Raw genomic sequence first — 22,805 nt, 5'->3', positions numbered from 1 at the left:
TAACATTAGAAAAAGTAGTCTATTTCTTTTCCCCCACACAAAACTTCAAAGCATTACTACATCACTACTGCTACTTTTTAGTCCTGGTGACCGTGAACTTCTCAGACCAAATATTCTTCTCCTTCTGACTTTAAACTTGTTGTTAAACCTAGTCGTCTTTAACAGAATTTACCGCTTTCCCGCATTTACTGACATTGAAAATTACTCATATAATCAGACCGTCAGGGAGGTTAATAAAGTAGCAGGTAGAGTGGCATTAGTAAGGCCTCATCCTCAAAATGCAACTCCGTTTTGGGCACCAGCTCATGGACAGGATGTTGTATAACTAATAATAGAAAAAAGAAAAGGGCAACTAAATTAACAATGATCCACCCTGGTGGAAAGAGATTTGGCCTTCACATACAGAAGGGGTTCTTTACTGAAGATAATGTAACATTGATAGACGTAACATTGTAGATTGTTTGAGGGAGTTATTTGATTTTAATATTGCTCTTCTAGACAAGGAAGGGTTTCTTTTTCCCTGATGGAGCAAGTTAGACTTCACCTAAGGCTTGTGTCAAAGGCTTGAGTCAGTCGAATCAGTATTTCAGCTTTTATATTCTGAGAATTTATTGACAGGTGGATCTGACCAACACCTGACCTTTATCAAGCAGGTTTAGTGTTGCTTTAACCCCCATGGTGTTCTAATTCTGTCCGTATTTCCATGCAAAAAGCGTTACATTTTTTTGCATGGAAATTTATTTTACATTGTAGGCTATAATTCTTAGGCATAACTCACCGAAATATGTCCAATATTTAATACATTTATTCATAAGCTTTAAGTAAAAAAAACACAAGAAACCCTGGAGATCGTCCCTGCAGTTCGCAGCTGAAGATCGGAGGAGGACGACGTGTACCCAGGACCTGCGGGGACCAGAAGTTGAAGGCGACCCTGAGTGTGACTCTGCATTACCGCTTTTTGCAGGTAAAATCCACCCTCGGGATTACCGCTGGGGGGGTTAAACGTGTATAGGACTGCAAAACTTGTCCGATGTGAACAAAACATATGTCTTAATAATGTTTTCTTTAGGGACACTTTTTCATCCCGAAAATATACCTATATCTGACAAATTGTCTAATTTAGTGTTTCTCAACCTTTTTAACATCAGGGTAACATTGAAATAGCTCTCAGATCTTCAGGTAACCCCTACTATAATAACTATATCCACTACTCACATTACATTAGTGTGGTCGTCAATAACAAAAATCCCTCCGACATTGCCAGCAATTGAGAAGAATGTCACCCTTACAGATAGCCAAAAAGATGATTGGTGTCACCTAAACTGACCTGAGAAGGAAACCCTAGCAACTTCTGGAGGAACCCTAGGGTTCCACGGAACGCTGGTGGAGAAACACTTCTCTAAATTGTCACTATCTTTGATCACATGGTAAAATGGACAGAAAGCAGTTACATTATCAACATGGAAGTCTCATTGATTACATTGCAATCTGTCTTTGCTAAAGGATTCTCTTGTAATAATAATACTCTCTGATAGGAGTAACATAACATAATCTGTGTTTGAACTATTGCACTTACATTAAATTTACCCTATATATATATATATATATATATATTTAATATAGATTTTATATTTTTTTTGCCATTTAACAGATAAGCCATAGATCTGCATTACCAACTACACCCCTTTTTTGAAGTCAATACATAGCACATACAGCATACTGCTTTACCCTCCTCCCCCTTCCATTCAATACTATTACATGTTCTATCCGCAATGGCTGCTTTCAAATGGAAAAAAATAAATCACTGGTGCAAAAAAAGCACCTGTATATACAAACTCTTGCTTGTTTTCTGACATTCATTGCTGTTCTTTGTAGCAAATGAACCACTCCTAGAAATATTTTTATGTATGGATAAACTTGAATGGGTTATTGCAGTCCATGACTCATTGGAAGGTAATTAGTGTCCTGACTTGTCCATCCAGCCTGCAGTTCGCAGGAGTTGCTACATGCAAAATACATCTTCTCTGGACTAAAAGCCAAGCAAATCCGCAGTAAGTGATCTGTAGTTTTTGTTGTATATATACCATTGTATTTATGCTTTTTTATTTTAACATTTGTCTCAAATTTTCACTTGATTGTAAAACATCAAGCAGAAAGGTTAAACCAGGTGAAATAGAGGGTGAGGCCAACTGAGAGTAAACAAGTTGGATGGATGTGTTTCCCTCAATTGAGCTGAGCTTTTATCAGCACTTTCATTTAGTTCACTGCTGTGCCTCAAGCTTGCTTCCCTGTAGTTTTACAAAGGAAAGGAAGCTATCCTAATTATTGTGAATTATTACAATGAGATAAGGACATATGTTGGTGTGATGTGTTAATCATAGGCTTGGAACCAATTCAATAAAATACATGTAAATCCAAAATCAGCTTTGCAATATGTTGGCACTGTGCCTCACCATAAACAGTTTACAAATTGTTTTTTTTTTTTTTTTTGTAAATCATTTGCATGGCTACGTAAAGATCTTGCCAGTAAGCAGTTCTGGTTTCAGGCTTACCAGAATGGCTCAGCCATTAGCACTTGTGTTGGTAGCCCATCTTGAGAGTTCATTTGGCTATTAGGTTGACTATAAGACCTGGTAAATGGCTGGGTGAAGAAGCCCCAAGAGTAAGTTGACAATAATAGTTAAATAAAATATATTAATAAAAAAAGGGTCATCATAGTATAGTGTATTTAATTTTATTGCTATAGTTCAGCAAAATATATTTTATTCATTTTGTACACATTTATTCAGGTACTATAGTTTCTCTAAAATAATAACATGATATGGTGTTGCCACTTTAATTTGTGGTATTTCACCTTAACTTGTATTTTCTTTATCTGAAATCTTGTAAATTACTTTATCTTGATTCTCTTGCCCATTTAGGGTTATGCTTGTCATAGGGTATTTTAACAAGCCAATGTTCAACACTTGAGCAATTTTGTGCTACATTCACTAGCTTCACAAAATAATACATGCAAAATCTGGACTGGATTACAGTAATATGTACCCAAAGGACCTTTTAAAACGTGTTTAGTTAGTTAGAACAGACAAGGTAGGAGACATGCATTGGTGTGCTGGGTTGTCATTTATACGTAATGACAACCATACTTATCTTGTAAATATATATTGCAGTGCAATGAGTAGCAGGGTGCTTGTCATGCAGTATGCTTTATTTATACTTATATATGTACGCATTTATGCTATGTGATATGTATGTGTGTATATATATATATATATATATATATATAGAGAGAGAGAGAGAGAGAGAGAGAGAGAGAGAGAGAGAGAGCGCGCGCAGTGTTTCTCAACCAGGGTTCTGTGGAAGGGTTGTAGAGGGTTCCTCTACAGATTGCTAGGGGTTACTTGAGCAATGAGCTATTTGTGCCACTTTGGTCAGTTTACCAATGATCCTTTTGGAACCTGCAGATACAGCAATGTGCTTTTAGTCAAAAAGGCTTTGGGTGGAGCTCGGGGGGGTTGTTTATTAATAGGGTTATCAAGCAGCTACAGTAGCAGCAAGGGGGAAAACACTGCAGTAATTTTACTATGAAAGGAAAAGCACTTTAACTATCTCAGGACCCATTCTTTGGTTCTATGGCAAGATCAATGGGTATTTGGGGAACAAAAGGGTACTAAAAGCCCAGTCTTACTGGTATAGACACTCCCGACCACAAAGTAGTTCTTTATTAGGTGGGTGGTAAAAAAGGGAAACAATGTATTTCAAACCCACTGCTTGCCTTGTGTGTCCTTTTAGAAGAATCAGTTGTCTTTTTACTGCCACCAACAGAGCAGCCAAAATACAGCAAATGGTCCCATGGCAAAGCTACACTCTTAGATTGTAAGCTCTTCTGGGCAGGGTCCTCTCCTACTCCTGTGTCACTTTCTGTATCTGTCTGTCATTTGCAACCCCTATTTAATGTACAGCACTTTGAAAAATATTGGCACTAAATAAATACTGTTTATTATTATTATTATTATTATTATTAATAATATTATATCTCAAATATCACAGTATATATGCAATATATGTACAGAAAATGATAGCTATGCGTGGCTTTTGTCAACAATTTCCAACAATGTCTAATAATTTAGCTAAAAAGGTCCTTTAATGTATAAATTTAATTTTTCTGGTCTGGGAAAATGACCCTTTTTGTTTCACTTCTAATTTGATTTTAAAAATGAATTTTCTGGTTTTGGATTTACTCTGTGAAGTCAGATCTCTCATTTCCACAGGGGTAACAGATCAAAGGGTAGTAAAAGTCTGAGAAACCTCATGTTGTGTTGCTGTTGCCAAAATAAATATAAAAAGATTCTGTTTATTGTAATTAGAAATAATGGGAAACATTGTGCTTTTCTAAGTACACACATCATAAGAGATTGAGATTCATGAAAAGTATGCCACAAGATTATATATTTTTGTATATATATAGATTGTATTTGTGCTTTACACCAGTGCACAGTTCTCCAAAAGGCAAAAAGGAATGATTTGCATGGCTTCCCCGTGTTCTAAAATGGGCAATACCCTCTTGTTTTGAGGATTTGCGAAAGAAGTAAGACATACAGGCTGTCTATGTTTTAAAAAGACTTTGCACTAGTTCAATAGTTCATTGGGGGGGTTTTGTTTCCTTTTGGCTCAGATCACTGTGTCACCTTTGTGGTCCTAATGAGCCTGATGTAAATTTAGGGGTGTGCGGTCAGAAATATACCGGTACATATACATCTTCCAATCTTATAATTCTATAATGTAATAAGCTACAGTTTAACCTGTAAGTCCAAAAAAATAAACTAAAGAAAGCATGCATTGGTATAGGGGTTGAGGACTAAGAATGAGGTCAATCAATTTAGACAACAGCAGCCTCCCAGCTTCAGAAACAATATTCTAAATGACTTGAAATAGCTGTACTGTGGATGACTGATGTTGATATGTAATCATGTCCTAAAATAACCCCTCTATGGCTTGGTATTTATGGTACGGTGCATGGTGACTAAAACTGCAGTCCTCCTTCCTCTGAATGAGTTAAATAGACAATCTTAGGCAACCCTAGATATGTTCCCATGTCAATCATTTTACATGTATCATTAACATATACTGGTCACTTTACAGATAAGTAAGTTTGTGAAATTTGACAAGCCTCAGAACTTCTCAGCTCAATTGTAATTCACTTTTTATCTAGAATATACAGATGCCAGGAATGTGACAAATACCTAATGAATAGATATGACCGGTTAGCATAGATATTTGCTTGATCTTTACAATTCATGGCAAATTAAAATTGTTTTGATATTTCTTAGTTAAAAGGCAGTCACAGCAACATCGTCAGTTGGACCAATGAGTCAGATTCTTTCCTTAGTAATATGGAACATTGCAATTGGTCCCAGCATATCAGCTGCAAGTTGCTGTCCCTGAGGAGAACTGTTTTGGATATTAATCAGTCTCATTGAGCCATTTAGCTTTTTTTTGGAGTTCTACTAGGTATAGGGGTATAAATGTTACAATAATCTTTATTATTCCTAAACAAATAAGGAAAATAACTGCTTTGTGATACTGCAGAGGACTGTGCTATACAGATGTGTAAACAAGGATGATCTTTCAGAATCGCCCAACAATCTAATTTCACCAAAAAACTCAATACATGTTCAAATTTCAGTCAGGAAACTGTTTGCTTGGTGTTTGTACATTATCCTAGTGTTTGCATCAGTTTTATTTGGGCACTCTGGTTGCCTAACACAGTGGTCCCCAACCTTTTGGAGTTCACGGACCACTAAATGCACGGACTCAGGACTGCACATGCGCGGGGAGTTGTGTGTCACTCAAATGGGAAGAAATTTTGCCCCCAGAGTGATGTCATGATGCCAGAACCCAGCCCTCTCCCATTGCAGGTCTGATATCCAGAGACACAGACTGCCCACCGCCCTGAGCCTCACGTATGTGAGACATGGTCTGCAGCTCTGTCCAGTGTGCCCTAAAGCAGGGTCATTCTCCTGATCTCGCTGGGGGGTGCATCAGCGAGAGCCGCAGCCCACCTGTCAGACAGAGCGGGGGCTGGGGAGCCCTTGCCTAACACGATCCAAAAACATACTGGAAGGTAATTGGCGGTCTACAAAAATTGGCCTACAAAAAATACCCAAATCATGTGCAAGGAAATCTAAAAAAAAAATAGAACTTTTGACTGCACATGACTGAAGTCAGCAGGGTTAGCAAAGCCTTACTCACTTAAGTAAATTGTGTGACAGCGCACGGCTGATAGCTCCTGTCTGGCAAAGGTAAACTGCACTGCGGGAAACAAGATTTGCATGCGGCTGCAGCAGCAAAGCAAATCTTCATGCCAGAACCATGTGGCCTAATGTAACATGTTAAAGTCTCCTACAATAAAAGGGTTCTAGTTGCTCCTACTCACATGAATAGGAGAAGAATGAACTGTGGTTGAGCCCATAGCAGACCACTGTTGCTCTCCATAGGTCTGAAATTAGCCCAACCCTTTATTTATGCAGGTATAAATTCCAAACTGCAAAAAGCATACTTCTGTGATCAATGTATAAAAAGTGCTGCTTTGCTGTTGAATGCAAACAGGTAGAAATCGGTGTTTTAATAAAAAGGACCAAATGTGTTAAAAAAATAAAGCATTACTTAGCTGACATACAGTTAGTTAGATTTTTTTTAAATTTGTACTAAGAAACAACCAGTGTGAAAATGTTGGCATTTACAATATTACCAAATCAATGAAAGCTTATGTGATGTGTATCTGAAGGATACTGAATTGAATATATGCCTAAATATTGTGGTTGCGAAGCAACAGGAACGGAAACATTGTCCATGACCTTGCACTTCTTCCAGTGTTTATATTCTTTTAAAGTGTTTATTATGTTCTTGTGATATTATGTTATCAGAACAAGGGTAGCTTTGTTCTCAAAGTGTGCTCAGTCTTCTCTCGGAGGAAGCCAAAGGGGTTGCTATCATTGGCTAATCAGCAGGTGGCACTGCAGGTGGGAACTAAATGCAAAAATGGTGGAAAAATATATCCCATTGATGATGACTGAACATTTTGAATTTCCCATAACATTCAGTTCTTGTGATTGTGGTCACCAACCATTTTAGGCATAATTATTTCTAATTTGTAAAAAAATTTAAAAAATGTAAAGAAAAGTCGACTTCCAACTCAAGTATGAGAGATTCCTGGCTTCCAAGCTTGGAGCTTCCTGGTCACTGTCATTGACCCCTATTACTGTAGAAGTTGTGTTTGATGGAAATATTAGCTAGACACACCAAGCAATGTATTTTTTTAATTTTTTCAAGTTTAGGATAACCTTTCACCATTTATGCTTTTTACTATTTTCTCCGCTTACCTACTGAGGATGGCACCAACCTATGAAAGTATGCATCTGCCATGGTGCTGCCAACATGACACCAGCCATTTGAGGGCCTCAAAGAGTTATTGGAAGCCAGCACAACCATTATGGCAATGTTATTTACAGACGCATGGCTTAAATGTAGTATACATGGCCCTAATACAAATGAAAACCATCCAAAAAAACATTGCTGTCTTGTTAGGAATGAATATCAAATAATAGCCATTCTTAGCCTGAGCATTGTTTTGGGAAACAGTTTAATTAGTGTGTTTATTTCTGCTTCAATATTAGTGTATTGTACCCATACTTTGTTTTTTTTAATTGTCTTTTTATTTTCATAAATACCAGTCCTGCAAAATTAGTAGAAAACCAACAATGCTGGGACTGTTTGATCCTACTATCTGCTGACTCTCCTGACCATACTTTACACATTCCGAGGTCCAAAGCAGAGCTGGCAGGAAGCAGCTCATTCTAGATTTCAAGATGCTATTCAGTTTTGCTAGCAAAACCATCAACAGTCATGTTGCAATTATATTTACATTTGTGCAAATGACTTATTTCTCCCTGTCCTAAAGCTTCAGGAAACAGCCTTAGCATTCTCAGTAGCAGCAAGAAACTTTGCTGGCAGCCACTAATATATACAGGGCATTGCTGTCCAGCTGCTGGTGCCCCATCACCATTTACTTGTATATTGTATGGCAATACTGTATGATCAATACAAAGAATGATCGTTCATACCTATAGCCTTCGTACCTAACGCCTTTATGGGTGGCACCATTAAATCTAATCTGTAGGCCAGCAACCCAGTATCTACATTCACATAGTTTTGTGAAGCTCGCCAAGATAATTGTCTCAAAACTGTAATGTTTCAGGGACACCTCGGTCACCTTTGTTAAGGTGACATCTATATTCATTTGCTACTGTTTAAATACACATTACATTTTAGCGCACACATGTGTAGCAAGTCACATTGGAATGATTGGAATTTCCACTTCAATTGCAAGAAAATGATAAAGTGTGAAGGGGCCCTAAAGAATTATGCATGTATGGTAGGTGTGGCTACAAGAGACATCGCAGGTAAACTCCTGAATGTCAGCTACTTATTAACCATTGGAATATCTCAAATTAAGATGTGTGAATTAAGTGGTCTGTAGGTGTTAAAATTGTGAAGTACCATATAATCATTTTCTAAGAGGAGAAAAGGATATAAATATACTTCCTCTTTCTTTTAAGTGAAGGGAAAACTTTAAAGACCTTAGTAAGTGATATTCCCCGTCCTGCCTGCTTGCAATTTTGCAGTTTGGAGCTAAGTGGCTGCAAAAGCCTGCAGAAGATCAATATCTGTGATATGCAACAAATGATGACAAAATGTAGCAAGAAAATTACATGATATACCAACCTGATTTATTAAAGCTCTCCAAGCCAGGAGATGATAGACTATCATGGGAGAGCCTGCATGATCCAGGAGGCCTAGAATAGATTTGGTCCACAGTTGAAAACATTTGCCAACTAATTTCAAATGCTTTTAAGAATCTATTCCAGAATACATTTGCTGGATTACTCAGGTTCATCCATGATCTTCTCCGGTCATGAAGAGCCTAAATAAATAAGCTTCACAGTGGTATAGCAATATTTTTTTATTTGTTTAGGGCATTTACTTTAAAAATGTTATCACATTACAATGATATTCATACTTTATAAAGCCACTGGCACTTTGCTTCTTGTGTGTGTGTTGGATACACTGTAAACACATAAGCACAATCCTTATCAGGTTCAGGTGACACAATACTCTGCTTACTGTAAGCAACCGTAACTCCGCACATGACTATCACTCATACAGATACACAGGCAGGGTGTCATGATTTTAAAAACAAAAGGCCAAACAGTAGCCAGACAGAAGGTTTGTATAATGATCCTGAAAGAAAGGACAATATTGACTCTGAAGATGGATAACAGGTAGATATATACTATTGCGCACAATGGTTTATTTAATAACTGGAAAGTGCAGTGATGAGTAGTGATACATAGCAACCACAGCTTTCAGTGAGTGCAATGTACTTCCAAATGCTTATTTCTGATCACCTGTAATAGGTCATCGCATTTCACATTTTGTTATTACACAAAACCTAAATTTTTATTGCACCTTATATAGAAGCAGTTATTTTAAAATGTCAATAAGTTTTTTGCAAGTTTAGAATATTTTTGCTGTGCATTTGTTTAACTAAAATAACTATTGTTATGCTCATCTCGTTCTATAGAAAAATCCAGCTGATGTTCGCCTGGCATTCCAGCCAAAAGTAAGAAGCTTGCTCTAAAAACAGCCATATTTGGCAAAAAAAATGTATATTAAAAATATAATTGTTAAATAATTCTCTTCAAAGGCAACATATCCTCTGTTTTCCTTTTTTTCTTCTTTTGTAGCTATATTTATAAGTATTGTATTCACAACTTTATACAGGAGTAATGATTAAATTGTTAATATATTTTGCAGCACTATAGAATAAATAGGGGCTGCAGATGAGGATAAAAGATGCTTGAACAAAAGTTTTATATATTGCAGCTTTTCAGTCTTTACATGGCTGCATTTCTTTGATTTGAAAAACAAGTTATCCTTCTTCTGTCAACTACTTGACCAGAGTAGGTCAAAGGTCCACTAATCCCGGCTCCTGCTGCTCCTCCATTTCCTTCCTCTAACCCAAATAATACAACCAACCAAGAATTATTCATTTCCTAATGCATTCAACACAAAGCCTTTAGTACCTGTAAAAAAATGTAATTTGTGGTCCCCAGCCACACTTCAGAACCTTGAGGGCTGATATCAATTACCAGAAGTCCCACCTCTGACCTCACCACCTATTTGTTACAAGTTTAAAACATTGTAATTTGGAGGATACAGCACCATAGATGGGGCTTCCCACCACTCTCAAGGACCACCAAGACCACTGCCTTAAAAAGGTCTAATCATGCAGTCATCATATCTGTGGATCTGTAAACTACATATATTACATTTTTCTTTTGGGTTTATATAAGTTCTAACTGTGTCCTGGTGTTAAAGCTCATCTTCAGAAATCTAGCTCACGCGAACAGGCTGAAGTTGTAATTGTGTTTGTAATACCTGCACACACAGCACATATCTTTGCTGTAATGTTGTGTACTTCAATGGATGCAATCAGTATTAGAATACCTGAACAATATATGCTTTTTACCTGCATGACAACCTGTGTTCACCAAAGTGCCATCCTATAGCTGTCAAACTACTAATTCAGCATTGTGGTGGAAGTCCTATTTCCATATATTTTTCTTGATATATATTTAATGAGGCTGTGGTTGGTAGGGCATTGGAGTAGAAAAGGGGTGTATTTTAATATATCAAGCAGCAAAAGACTTAAGAGTTCTAATTTTATAAAGCTTATAAGGCATTAAATATAGGGGCTTTGAACGAATCCTTGTTTCTGGTGAAGCTTACAAGTGTTGTACACACAGATATAGACCAGTTTGGTAAGATGTATTTTGAAAGAAATCTATCACAAAGTAAAACCTGTGTTATTTGGCTATGACACATTTGCTACATTTATGTCCCTGGGCAAATAATCAAAACTATTTAAAATAGGTGTAAAACTGAAGCTTGGAGAAATGGCCTCCTTTACCTAACTTACTGTTAGGTCTTTTGACAAGAAGTGCCAGAGATCTCACTGTTGGGACACAAATTGGCAATAAAATGAAGATGGTAAAGTGTATTTGTATGTGGATACAAGATGAGAATTGCCTCTTGTGTCTGAGCACCCCTGCGCCTGCAAGGGCAATGGAAGGGCACAAGTACCAAATGCAGTAACTAGTGATGGGAACTCAGGAGTGCTGGTTGCAGAAGTACAGATGGGAAGGCATCAAGGAAGCACCTGGTTCAAATACAGACGTAGTCTGGTCACAAGTCACTCATAAAAGATGAGTGGTAAAACACAAAATACATGAAATAGGTCATGAAAGAAGTATTGTACAGGCAGTGAGGTACAAAGTCATCAAGTAGGATCTTGTTTAGAAGTCCATGCTGCAATCAGTCAGATATATACAGCAATTATAGGTAAACAATGGAAATCCAAGGACATTTAGACAGAAGCCAAGTCAGTAGGAATGACATTCAGCTGGCGGAATGCGTACCCCAATTCAGTGCACCCTTTGGCATGTTTGCGCAGGCTAACATTGGGTATGTTAAAAGTCCTATGTTTCTAAACTAGTCCATCTCCTAGAGGGTTTGCTTAAGGTCCTAATAACTTTTCATGTAGTTACACATTTGTTGGGCCTGCCCATACAGTCTTTCTAAACTTGGTAAAAAATTACCTTCCCATGCCCTTAAAGCAGCCAAATAGCTCATATCAAGGCATTGGAAGTCGACTTCATCTCCCGGGATTTCTGACCTATATGCACGTATTAAGGATGTCCAGCTGATGGAACATCTTACAGCTAGGTTGCACGATGGTATTGAGAAATATACAGCTTTTTGGGAACTGTGGGACTCCTACCTACTATCCCCCTCCAACATATTTAGGCAACCTACAGGCTGTTCTCCATTTCCTATTGTTAACCCCATCCCTTATTGTCATGTGTTATGTCTACCATTGTTATTAATATCTAATATTCAAATGTTAGTTTGACTTTAGGTATAAGGTTTGATAATTTCATCACCAAAGAGTTGTACATGTTGGAATTGTTTGTATTATAGTGCACTGTTTTTTTACCTTTATAAAGCTTACTTTGTACGTTATGCCATTTATTGTTATTGCCATTGTTATGTTTGTTACTCTCTTTTTTTCCTGTTTGTTTCATGGAAAAAATCAATAAACACACAATTTATAAAAAAAAAAAAGTAAAAGTATGTTATGTTTCTAATGAACAGTAGTGCTGCTAGGGTCTAGTTGTTAACATGAACCATAAACTATGCCATTGGTTGCTGGTTGTAGGTGTTGGTACTGACCCTGACATTCATCAGCCAATGGGAAAGCTTCCCGCTGAGAGTTTATTAACTGTCTGAGATTCAGGTTGCTGATGTATATAGCAGCAGTGTTTCTAATGTCTGGTGGTGATTTGATAGGGAATCTTGCTGCTTGCTTCATCCAGGCCTATTGTTTTGCTCTGGAGCCAGGTAACATGTATTTTAGAAGGAGGCTGGCAATGGCAGCTAGCATATTTCTGTTGTGACAGGTGTACTTTAGCCTACAGCTATGCATAGGGATTGTAGGGAGGGGAGGTGCCTGCACAATACTAGGAGAACATTCATGACATTTAAACCCAGCACCCCAGCAACACTTCACCCCCAAGGTGCTCAGATTTAATCCTGTAAGCTTCAGTATTCTACTTCCTGAGTATAATAGCCGCACACTGCTTTGACAGAACAATTACCTGTGCGGCTTTATGAAGGTCATACTTTCATTTAATTTTGCTGCAGAGCATGTTCACAGAGCAGTTGCTATGAATCTTAAAACAGGTGTTTCCATGTAATTGCATTGCACTTTAAACCAAACACGTGAGAAAAGAGCACTCCTGTTATATTCCTGTAACAACTAGAGAATGTCTAGAAACTGCCTGCAGCTAATGCATGAAAACATCTCATAGCAGTTAGATATCTGAGTAAACAAAGCATTGCTTGCATGATTCAGCAACTGAGCCACAGAATTCTCCTGTACTGAATAGGTTAAGGTCAGCAGATGATATTTGCTGAAGATCTTTCGCAGAAAACTGGCTCCGAAAGGAGAAAGTCTCATCCAGTGATTTATTTGTTGCTTGATCCAGACACATAAACCACAGGGAGAGAGAGAGAGAGAGAGAGAAATCTAATGTATTCTGAAGCTGATGAAAGCCAACAACCAATCGGAGGGAGTCAATTGTTAATCAGTAGGAGAGAGGTGGAGGGTGTTCTTCAAGTATATAAGTGTTTTACGCTACTGTAGTGGTGTACGATCATAATCGATGTGTCTCTTCTCTTACAGAGTATCCAGCTAATATAAAATCTCCTTTTCGAAGACAGAAACATGACGTGATATGATTTGTTAAGACATGTAATTATGCCTCATGCTACAAGATTCTAGCAGAAAGGATTTCAGTTTGATGCTGCACCAAATCGAAGGCTGTATGGTACAAGTTTGGACACCAAAGCGTTTGGTGAGTTGGCCGCATTTTATTCATCCGGTTGGAAAAAATGGAGAAGGTCCAGGGCCACTTGGACAGTGGACAGGAGACCCACGACCAACTCACTGTTGACACAGCCTTAAGCACCCTGATCGTTGTTCTTATATATATTGTAGTCAAGGTGAGCGTGGATGGAATTCGCCAATGGAGAGCCCGAGTGTCCATCCTAGTGGTAGGTGCTGGACCTGTTGGGTTGACAGCGGCGCTTGTTGCTGTTCGATCAAGGAAAGTGCTGAATTTAACTATCTTGGATGAACGCACAAGGACTGCCCTTCTCTGTAGACCCCAACAGATAGCCTTGGACCCCCGAAGTGTTAGGTTTCTCTTGACTTTGGGAGTAGATTTTGACAATATTGAAGGATGCTGGGACAACGAACACTTCTTTACCAAGATTGGTGTTTTCCAGGAGCATCTTCTAAGTATTCTAGAACAGAGGAAACAAACCTTGGACATTAGAATCCTGCTTGGAACCAAAGTAAGTGTTTGACCTAATTACATCCATGTCTTGCTAATTGTCAATCACAGTGACAAAGTGAATGTTTAGAGATCTCTATCTAGCCTTTAAAATGTCACTCTGTCACTGCTTTCGCAGTAGTCTCTTCCACTAATGAACTTCAAATTTGAATGAAGTTTCCAGAGAGACAATTGGCTGTTTTGCCTAAATTTCTAGTTCTCCTTACAAAATCCTAAGTGAAGTACTTTGCAACTCTTTAGAATTGAACTTGATAAATTCATATTTGCTAACTCAGAAGATTAGAAATACATTTTTGATAGTCCTCAGGGACTGCATTAGATAACCCTAAAAAAAGACATAACATATATGCCAAATACAGTCACACATGCATCAAATAAACACTAAAACAGGCATTTAAAACAGGTAGGGGTCTATTTATAATGCAGTGAATCTGACGTTCAGTAAAACAATCTCTGGTGGAGCTTCTTCCAGGTACAATGGCAATAATTGATTCTCCACCAGGGACTGTTGCATTGAATATCAGCCTAATTACTTTATAAACGGAACCCTTTCATCCCTATACCTTTATTGTATGTTTAATGTTTCAAGCAGTACATGTGTATTAATTCCATACATGTGCAATATTCCTCTGCTCATGTGCCATCACCTAGGTGTGTACCCCAATTCTTACATATTTTTCATAAGATACAATTAAAAGAACATTTACAAAAAAAGTTACAAAAGTTATAAGCTTATGGATTACCTGACTTGATCTGAACTGTGTTTGTTTTCTGGTTTGTGTAACACCACAGAATCTGAATTAAAAGACAGCCCTTCCTACACTTTTATTTAACTTTAATGCTTTAAGTAGCAGTTATGCCATGTGCTGGCATCTTATATTTCTCATAACTACAGCTGTGACATACCCAAATAAGAAATTGTACTTTTACAACAGCTAGAACTTTTACAAAGACTAATGTCTCATTTTAATTGAATAATTGGGGAGTCGGACTTCCAAAAAGATGTCTTCATTATGGTTTTGTGGGAGGGGGAGTAAATCTGAGCACTGGAGTCTTTTAAAAGCCATTTGATGAACTCTACTTTGGGCATAAGTAATAAGTGGTCTCCTTCATAGAAAATGAATAAGGGCAGGAGTGAGCAGTACCAGTACCACTCACCACCGCCAGATACCGGTTCTTTAAAAACCAGCACTGCAGTGTAAGTGACTGGCAAGGTGCCAGCCACCAGGACATGTGCAGGATTGCTTTGTCCTGCCCTAAGGCTAACATTTTATTTCATTTATTTGCAATGTGTTTTTTCAAAGGAACCCTCACGTGTACAGGGCCTGATTTGTTAAAGCTTTGCAAGACTGCAGAAGATAGAATATAATGGGAGAATCTTTGTGATCCAGCAAACCCGAAATGGATCTGCTCCAGGATTGAAAACATTGGCCAACAAATAGCAAACTTTTTTTAGAAATGAATTCCAGGATTGCTGGATCAATCAGGTTGTCCCATGATAGTCTATCCTCACCAGTCTTGGAGAGTTTAGATAAATCTGCCCCAATATGTTTCTCAACAATGTAAATTACTTGGACAGATTTGGGTAATAGGATTTTTAGATCTATTAGAAAATTTGTCCTATCTACCATACAACCATGTATGTATTGGCCCCTACCTTTCCATGTAACCAATATAGGAACTTGTACTCAAAAAATAGAATGCAGTGACTGAGTTACTTTGCAAGTTTAGCCTGTTACAGCTAAATGTGGTCATGCACAGTATAACTTGCATGTCTCCACTGAATTTACCAACATGTATGTAGTATGGGGGTCTGCCTATCGGTTCTCACACCACAAAGATATTGGTAAATCTAAAGCAGGTTGGACATTCATACTGCAGAGAATGTGAGCAACTTTACAGTTCCAAGACACACTTGTTATTGCTGGCATGGCAACAGGCAAAATAGTATTAAGGCTCAAGAAATTAGATTAGGTCCTAGGTATTTTATTCTACAATAAACCCAGTATTGAAACAATGGAAGAACCTGGTGGAACCTTAACGTTCAATAATTTCTATTTTATTATGTATCTTAATGTACCTTTTTTCATTTACATTCTGTTCTGTGATACAATACATACAGGTGGCCTGCTTCAAACTGATCACTGTTGATGTGTCCCCAGTATCAGATCAGTCCCCTTTTTTGGCATTTGAGAGTCCAACAGCATCCACATAGATTTATTGATTTGATTTATTCAAAGAGCCTTCAATGGCTCAAAATGCTTCATTGGCTAACATGATCACGAGCATGGAAAATCTATTGTCCCGTAAGTTTAGTCTGAGCTGTGACCATAACAGATAACCTTTGGATCAATCTGTTGGAAGTCTTTTTTCAAAAACAAGGCTGCATACACATGTTTAATTATTGCCGTTGGAAATTATCTATCATGATCATTTCCACCGACAAATAACTGAAAGATAACGAACAAGTACCGTACTTACAGTGCTGTTCTGTTATATAGAGAGGGAGGGGTGAGAGCGAGCAAGTGAGTGGCAGCCTGCTTTGCTCTCCTCTCTTCACTACTATTGTGGTTGCACATCATCTGAACAGATCCATGAACGCGTCGGGTGACCTATAAACCCGTCAGATTCTTGCCTGAGATGAGCCCAACTGTTCGTATCGGATGAGAATCATCTGACATGTGTACATAGCCTAAGTTTACCAAAAGGGAATCCTAGTAAAAGGCTACATTCAGAGTAGATGTATTTTATTACAGAATATATTGCCCCTACTGGCTATTGCCAAACATTAGGCATCATATGTTCCCTAAGTTTGTCGCTAGTGCTTTTTTTTGCAAGAAGATCAGGATACTAAACTTTCCATTTATTGAGCAACCGTCATAAAAAATATGAAAGTATTGCAACCAGGTTTTTCCAAAGTTGTGATACAAGCTGAATGGAACGCCCAGATTGATTGCTTAGACTACAGCAGTTTTTCTCAACGAGGTTCTCCCACCTGAGCAATGAGCAATTTTTGCCTCATTAGGTGACACCAACAATGTTTTGGTAGGTCTGTAGGCTGACATTCTTTCCAATGGCCAGCAGTGTAAGAGGCATTCTACTCACTGGCCACCCCACTAATGTACTGTATGCTGTGCATATAGTAATTATCAAAGCCGCAAATCAACAGTAACTCTTGCTAAATGTCAGTAGAAAATGCTACTTTAACTGATTTTTGTTTCTAATATAATGAAAAGGCTTGGGGGTTCATTGGAAATTTTCAGGCAACACTACAAAAACTTTTTTTCAAGCACTGCAAAGACTGCATAGATTCCTATTATAGTTGTTTTATCAGCACACAGAAAAAATGTTTTTATAAATTGGTAAAACTGTTCTTTTTATCCTATCCATTTCAGAACATTTGTAGAGTGAACACAAATCTTCCCTTTCTACATTTTCTTTAAAGAGAAGAGCTGTCATTTTATTCAACATTAAATTTGGAGACCCAGAATAGAATTATGTGACCGTAAAAGATTGTCTGGTTTACATTTTATGGCATCCGAACTGCAAATATTTGCCATTATGTATGTTATAATCAATGTCTGCTAACACTCCAAGGACTTTCCCCAGTTGCCCTCCGATCTGAACGATCCAAATATGTCACATTATCTGGAACAAGCTGACACAACACACATTCTAATTACCTTAATGATTCCATGTGTAAACTCTGCAGAGGGAATGAGAGGAAAGCACTCTGGATTGTATTAATGTAACTTGCACACAGTACATAGCTTAAATTTATATATGTATATTTTTTAATAGTGATATGGTATATGTACATTTTTGTAGCCAATCCTGTGATCCAAGCATGGCTAGACAAATATTTAGGTCCCAAACCTGTGTGCAGATTACATTGCAACTTTGCTATACAGACTCACCAGATCCTACACTAGCTTATTATCCAGCAATTAAAGAGAAGGAACACATTCTATGAGGTCAGGTTCTGTATTCTTTCCTCCTGTAAGTATGTTAAAAGTATTAGACTGGCAGCACTGTGAAAAGTGGTAGAGCTTTAATTGGCCCTCAGTGCTGCCCCACAGAAGCTGTCGGTTAAATGGGCCTTTCAGTAGCCTACCCCTATACTAGAAGGATAAATACTCATTAAGGTTTAGAGTGGATCTAAAAAGTAAATTTACTATTTTATCCCTCACTGTACCAGCAGACAGAGCACTCCTTTATCATGCATGTTATGGGTCTGCTACTTTACTGCCTAAAAGGAATGATGACAGTACCTGCAGAGGTAGGGACCAGTTGCATGGGTGAGGGGCCTCTGGAAGCAAAGGAATACGTTAGATAAACTTACTATTTACATTAACCCTAGACAGTGTAGGTATAGTCCCACTACAATTAGAGTTTTTCATTTATTTTAATTAAAGGAGTTAGGTTTTAAAATACACCTATCATCTCTATTTTAAATAGTATGTCATATGGCACATCTACAAAAAAACTTTAGTTGTTCCAATGGGCCTCTTGTAAAAGAAGTTCTAAGCGCGCTTTTTCAAGGCCAAAATGATTATCATCAAGCTTTCCTTGTGATAAACTGTAGCTAACATGTAATTTCCCCTGTCTGGTTACCCGGCTGAATATTCTTTCATCTTTCTCATCTCTGTATGCAGGCATAACAACTACTACATATAGTTGTAAGCAGTAAGCCTGCATTAATAGATAAGCAAGTGGGGTAAGTAACCTTTAACAGGATTTCAAAGCAGCATTGGGTGATAGATGACCCGCACCTGACTTGGGACCAGCAGGCCAAAGTTTGCCCTAGCGGTGCCTTCACTATCGATCTTTAAAAGCATTGAGGTTTTCTGTGAGTGCTGTTTAGTTGCATTGTTTATCACTTTTAAATATATTTTAAAGTGATAGTTATTCCAAAACTGAGATTGTAGCTTTTTTGGTAAATTTCAGAAAGGTAAAACCCCTAACAATTCCTAAAGTCTCAATGTAACTCTATTGGTAGGATCTCTTTGATCCGGTTCCTGGGTTTAAACACTTGCTGTGGACTTTATAAATGCTATGATACTTTATATCAGGGTGTCAAACTCAAACACACAGATGGTCGAAATCAAAAACTTAGACCAAGTCGGGGGCCAAACCCGAAATTCACTGAAAAAATTGAAGCTTTTCCTTTTTACCAGATACAAAACCTTGTAAAAAGAGACCTAAGAATTTTTTTTTTTAATTTCATACGCAAAAAAATGTTTTTAAATCAAAATTATCTACCAACAAAAAAAATGCTAAACATATAATTATTTATATATATCCCGAGTATGACACAGAAGTGACTGAAGCTAATGAAACATTGAATGGCAGAACATTGCACAGACAGTGCACTACAAGACTATGGTGACAGGAAAGCTATAGTGCACCTGTCATAGGAGAATGACGTGCTGCACAAGAAAAAGAACTGCTAACCAACACTTCTCACTTTAGACTGCCCTCCTGCCCTCTCTGCCTCCCTCCCCACTCCCCACTGTTACATGGAGCCTTCTCACACAGAAAGACATTCCCAGCATCCCTATACACGTGCAGCCGGGCTGGACTCCAGTTGCTTTTGCGATTGTCTATGATGTGTGAAAGGGGGGCAGGGATCTCTCACTTGTCACGTAGACGCAAGTAATGCCGAGACTACAATTCCTGGCATTACTTACATCTATGGAACAGAACAACAATGCGGGGCCATGCAGTGATGCCGGGAATTGTAGTAGCGGCATCACTCGCTGCAATACGTAGTAGCAGGCGGGCCAGATGCAATTCATCCTCAGAATTCCCCTAGGGGCCAAAAAAAAAGGACCTTGCGGGCCAGATTTGGCCCACGGGACAGAGTTTGGCACCCCTGCTTTATATCATTATGAATAGAATAGGAGTAGATAATGCACACAGAGTGCATTATATACGCACAAGAAGACATATAAAATCCAGGATATTAGGAAGGGAGTTTGATTTGATTATCCATCAACCAGGCTCCATTTATAACTCCAATTTCATCTTTGTGTAGGCTTTAACTTTCAAACTCATTATTATGTCAAGCATTTTAATTTAAATATATTTTTTGGTGTTGGAATTTCTTTAAAATAAATAAAAAATAAAAATCTTCCCTAGTGAGTACAGATAAAGATCCAATTTTCTATCAAGCTGAAATTGTCATATGGGCCCAAAATAATCTGGCAAAAGAATCCACGCTAAAATATCGAATTTTGAGGCCAATTATTTCCCAAGTGATGTCTCACTGCTGTTCTTAATTAGTCGCGGTTTCAAAACATTATTTATACTTTCTGTGCCAGGATGAAACTTTCACAAACCTTCTCCAATCTGCATCTTGTACAGAAAATTTCCAGTGTTTTTTTAAAGCATGCTGCTTAGAAGACAAATAGTCTCTTATCCAAGCTTGTATAACTAGATCAACGAATTAATGGAAAAATCCTGACTTGCAAGGCCAGAATAGCACAAGCACCTGGAATGTCACTGATTCAAGACACATTCAAGAGTCTTGAGTTATAGATTTACTTAAAGATATACTCCAGTTAAAGTTGCTGTTGCTGTAAGAAGACAGAACACCATGCTGCTGAAAACAGTCGTGTTACTGGTATCCTTGAGCTGGGAACACGATATTCTGTTAAGTTTAAAGTACAACAGGGTATTTTTGACCACATGGAGTTCAGTATTTTGAAAGGTCCAGGGACAATGTAATCTAATAGACAAGGTTGCTTTCTAAATTTCCACTAATATCTTCCTTTGAGCTTCTTTTGAATTTGCATTCTTTGGACAACCCCACACCTTGTACCAGCTGTTTTTGCCCAAGATATGGGAACTCACCTACCCTTGGAAAAGGCCAACAAATGTGGAAAAGTGACAGCCAACATGGAGGGGTCACAGTCAGGAAGGAGAAATCACTATCGGGGGGAAGATTGACAATCGGGATTGAGTTTTCACATTCTGGGTGGGGAACTCACAATCAGGATGGAAGCATCACAGTCAGGATGGGAGAGTTCAATTAGGATAGAAATTTTACAGCCAGCATGGAGGGGGTCACAACCAGGATGGGGGGGTTACAGGTAAAATCGAGGTTTCACAGCTTGAATGGAGGGGCCACAGTGAAGAATGGGTCATTGGAATCATGGAAATGGGCAACCTTTCTCTTGGCTCTCTTCCATGCATGCTAAGCTAGCTTTCTAAGAAAAGAAGAGCAAAATCCCTTCTTTTGGCAGCTCTCCTAGCTATAGACTAGACTGTAATCTAGACTTAATTCTAATCCCTAGAGGTAACATTTTTATTGTGGTAAAACACAAAAAACAAACTTTTCTGTGTCAAAAATGAGCATTCAAAAGTTAAAATAGAATTTTGTAAATGTGGCCCAAGTCAAAGTGTTATAGAGTGACTTTTTATATGTTTTACTGAGCTTTCACTTATATTTTTCCACAATCTGTCATTTGTAAATTATCTCTTTCAATGAAGAGATTTAAACCAGAGAGAAACCTAGCTGTAGAGAGATATGTACCCTGCCAAGGAGTATGATATTTCCTCTTGTTACTATGGTGCTTGGAGATCAATATTGCACAATCACTCTGTCTGGAGAATTTTTAGTGATTAGAGCTAATGGGAGAGAGCAACAAAATCTTAATTAGTTAATCAGCATTAATTAAATTATGTTTGCATTGTATGCAGCTTTTATATCAGGTTGTTAAATTTGACCATTCTATTCAGGAGACATCTGGAACATTTCAGCTAAAGAAACACATTCTTACTGCAGGTTATAAATATAACTTAGTAATGGTAGTTTATACTGCTCAGTAAAATACATTTTCAGTAAAATTGGAGGAGCACTGTAATCACATATAAGATCTCAATGATTGAATTATTCAAGTTGAAATTCTTTATTACATACATATATTTTGTGTAATTCTTTGAGAACAAATTGAGGTAAGAACCAAAGTGCTACTTGGCACTTGGATGTAGAAATTTGGAATTGGATGTGCCAATACATAATGGCTCAGAAAGTTTATAATGTAATCAGGTCTGGGCAATGTGGGGGCCAGTCAATGGCATCAATGCATTTGTCATCCAGGAACTGTCTGAACACGTTAACCGCATGAGGCAAGACATTGTCCTGTACCAGAAGGAGCTCAGACCCCACTGCACCAGCATAAGTTTTGACAATAGGTCTGAAGTTTTCACCCTGATACCCAACAGCATTCAGGGTACCATTATTTAGCATGCGGAGGTCTGTGTGGCCTTCCATGGATATGTCTCTCCTCCATGGACCATTAGTGATCCACTGCCAAACTGGTCATGCTAGATGATGTTTCAAGCAGCTTAACATTACCCACAGCATGTACAGTGTGAACCTGCTTTTACCTGTTGAGATAATACCCTACTAATTCTGGTGCTCCCTGGCAAATACCAACAAAGCTGCATGGTACGGGCTGCAAACACAGGTCATACTATTATTTGTCATCCTCCTTCTGAGTGTCATCTTATAGGGGTATAGGTGTAGGGCATGTATGGATGTACCATCCTGTAGGTTCTTTGCAACCAGAATGGGTTGTAGGTACTGTCTCATGCTATTGTTCAGTACCAAGAGTGACAACCATCACCATCACAATCTCATCAACCAACTAGTTCTTACAGAATTCTAGTTCTTTAAAAAACAAGAATGGCATTGCAGACAGTCAAGCAGTTGGCAAGGTGCCAGCAGCAGGAAGTTACATGGGAACCGCTGTTCCTATT

General features: G+C 38.1%; 1 protein-coding gene across 7 annotated transcripts in view; it reads left to right on the top strand.

The window, feature by feature from the left end:
- Positions 1–22,805, top strand: part of LOC140338533 (uncharacterized) — a 61,138-nt gene that overhangs the window by 16,396 nt on the left and 21,937 nt on the right. Inside the window, exons 1-3 of one of the 7 annotated variants that reach the window (XM_072422784.1) lie at positions 1,899–2,051; positions 13,367–13,538; positions 13,972–14,040. In XM_072422784.1, coding sequence (XP_072278885.1) covers positions 13,449–13,538; positions 13,972–14,040 — 159 coding nt within the window. In that variant the 5' untranslated portion in view covers positions 1,899–2,051; positions 13,367–13,448. Of the gene's footprint in view, positions 1–1,898; positions 2,052–9,325; positions 9,342–13,068; positions 13,283–13,308; positions 14,041–22,805 lie in introns of those variants that run through there. The other 6 variants (XM_072422787.1, XM_072422786.1, XM_072422785.1 and 3 more) reach the window with 6 other exon arrangements.

Source organism: Pyxicephalus adspersus, chromosome 9 (genome assembly GCF_032062135.1).
Source record: "Pyxicephalus adspersus chromosome 9, UCB_Pads_2.0, whole genome shotgun sequence".
In the NCBI taxonomy this organism is placed as follows: Eukaryota; Metazoa; Chordata; class Amphibia; order Anura; family Pyxicephalidae; genus Pyxicephalus; species Pyxicephalus adspersus.
The sequence above is the reverse complement of the archived record's forward strand: the minus strand, read 5'-3'. Positions and strand labels throughout refer to the sequence as shown.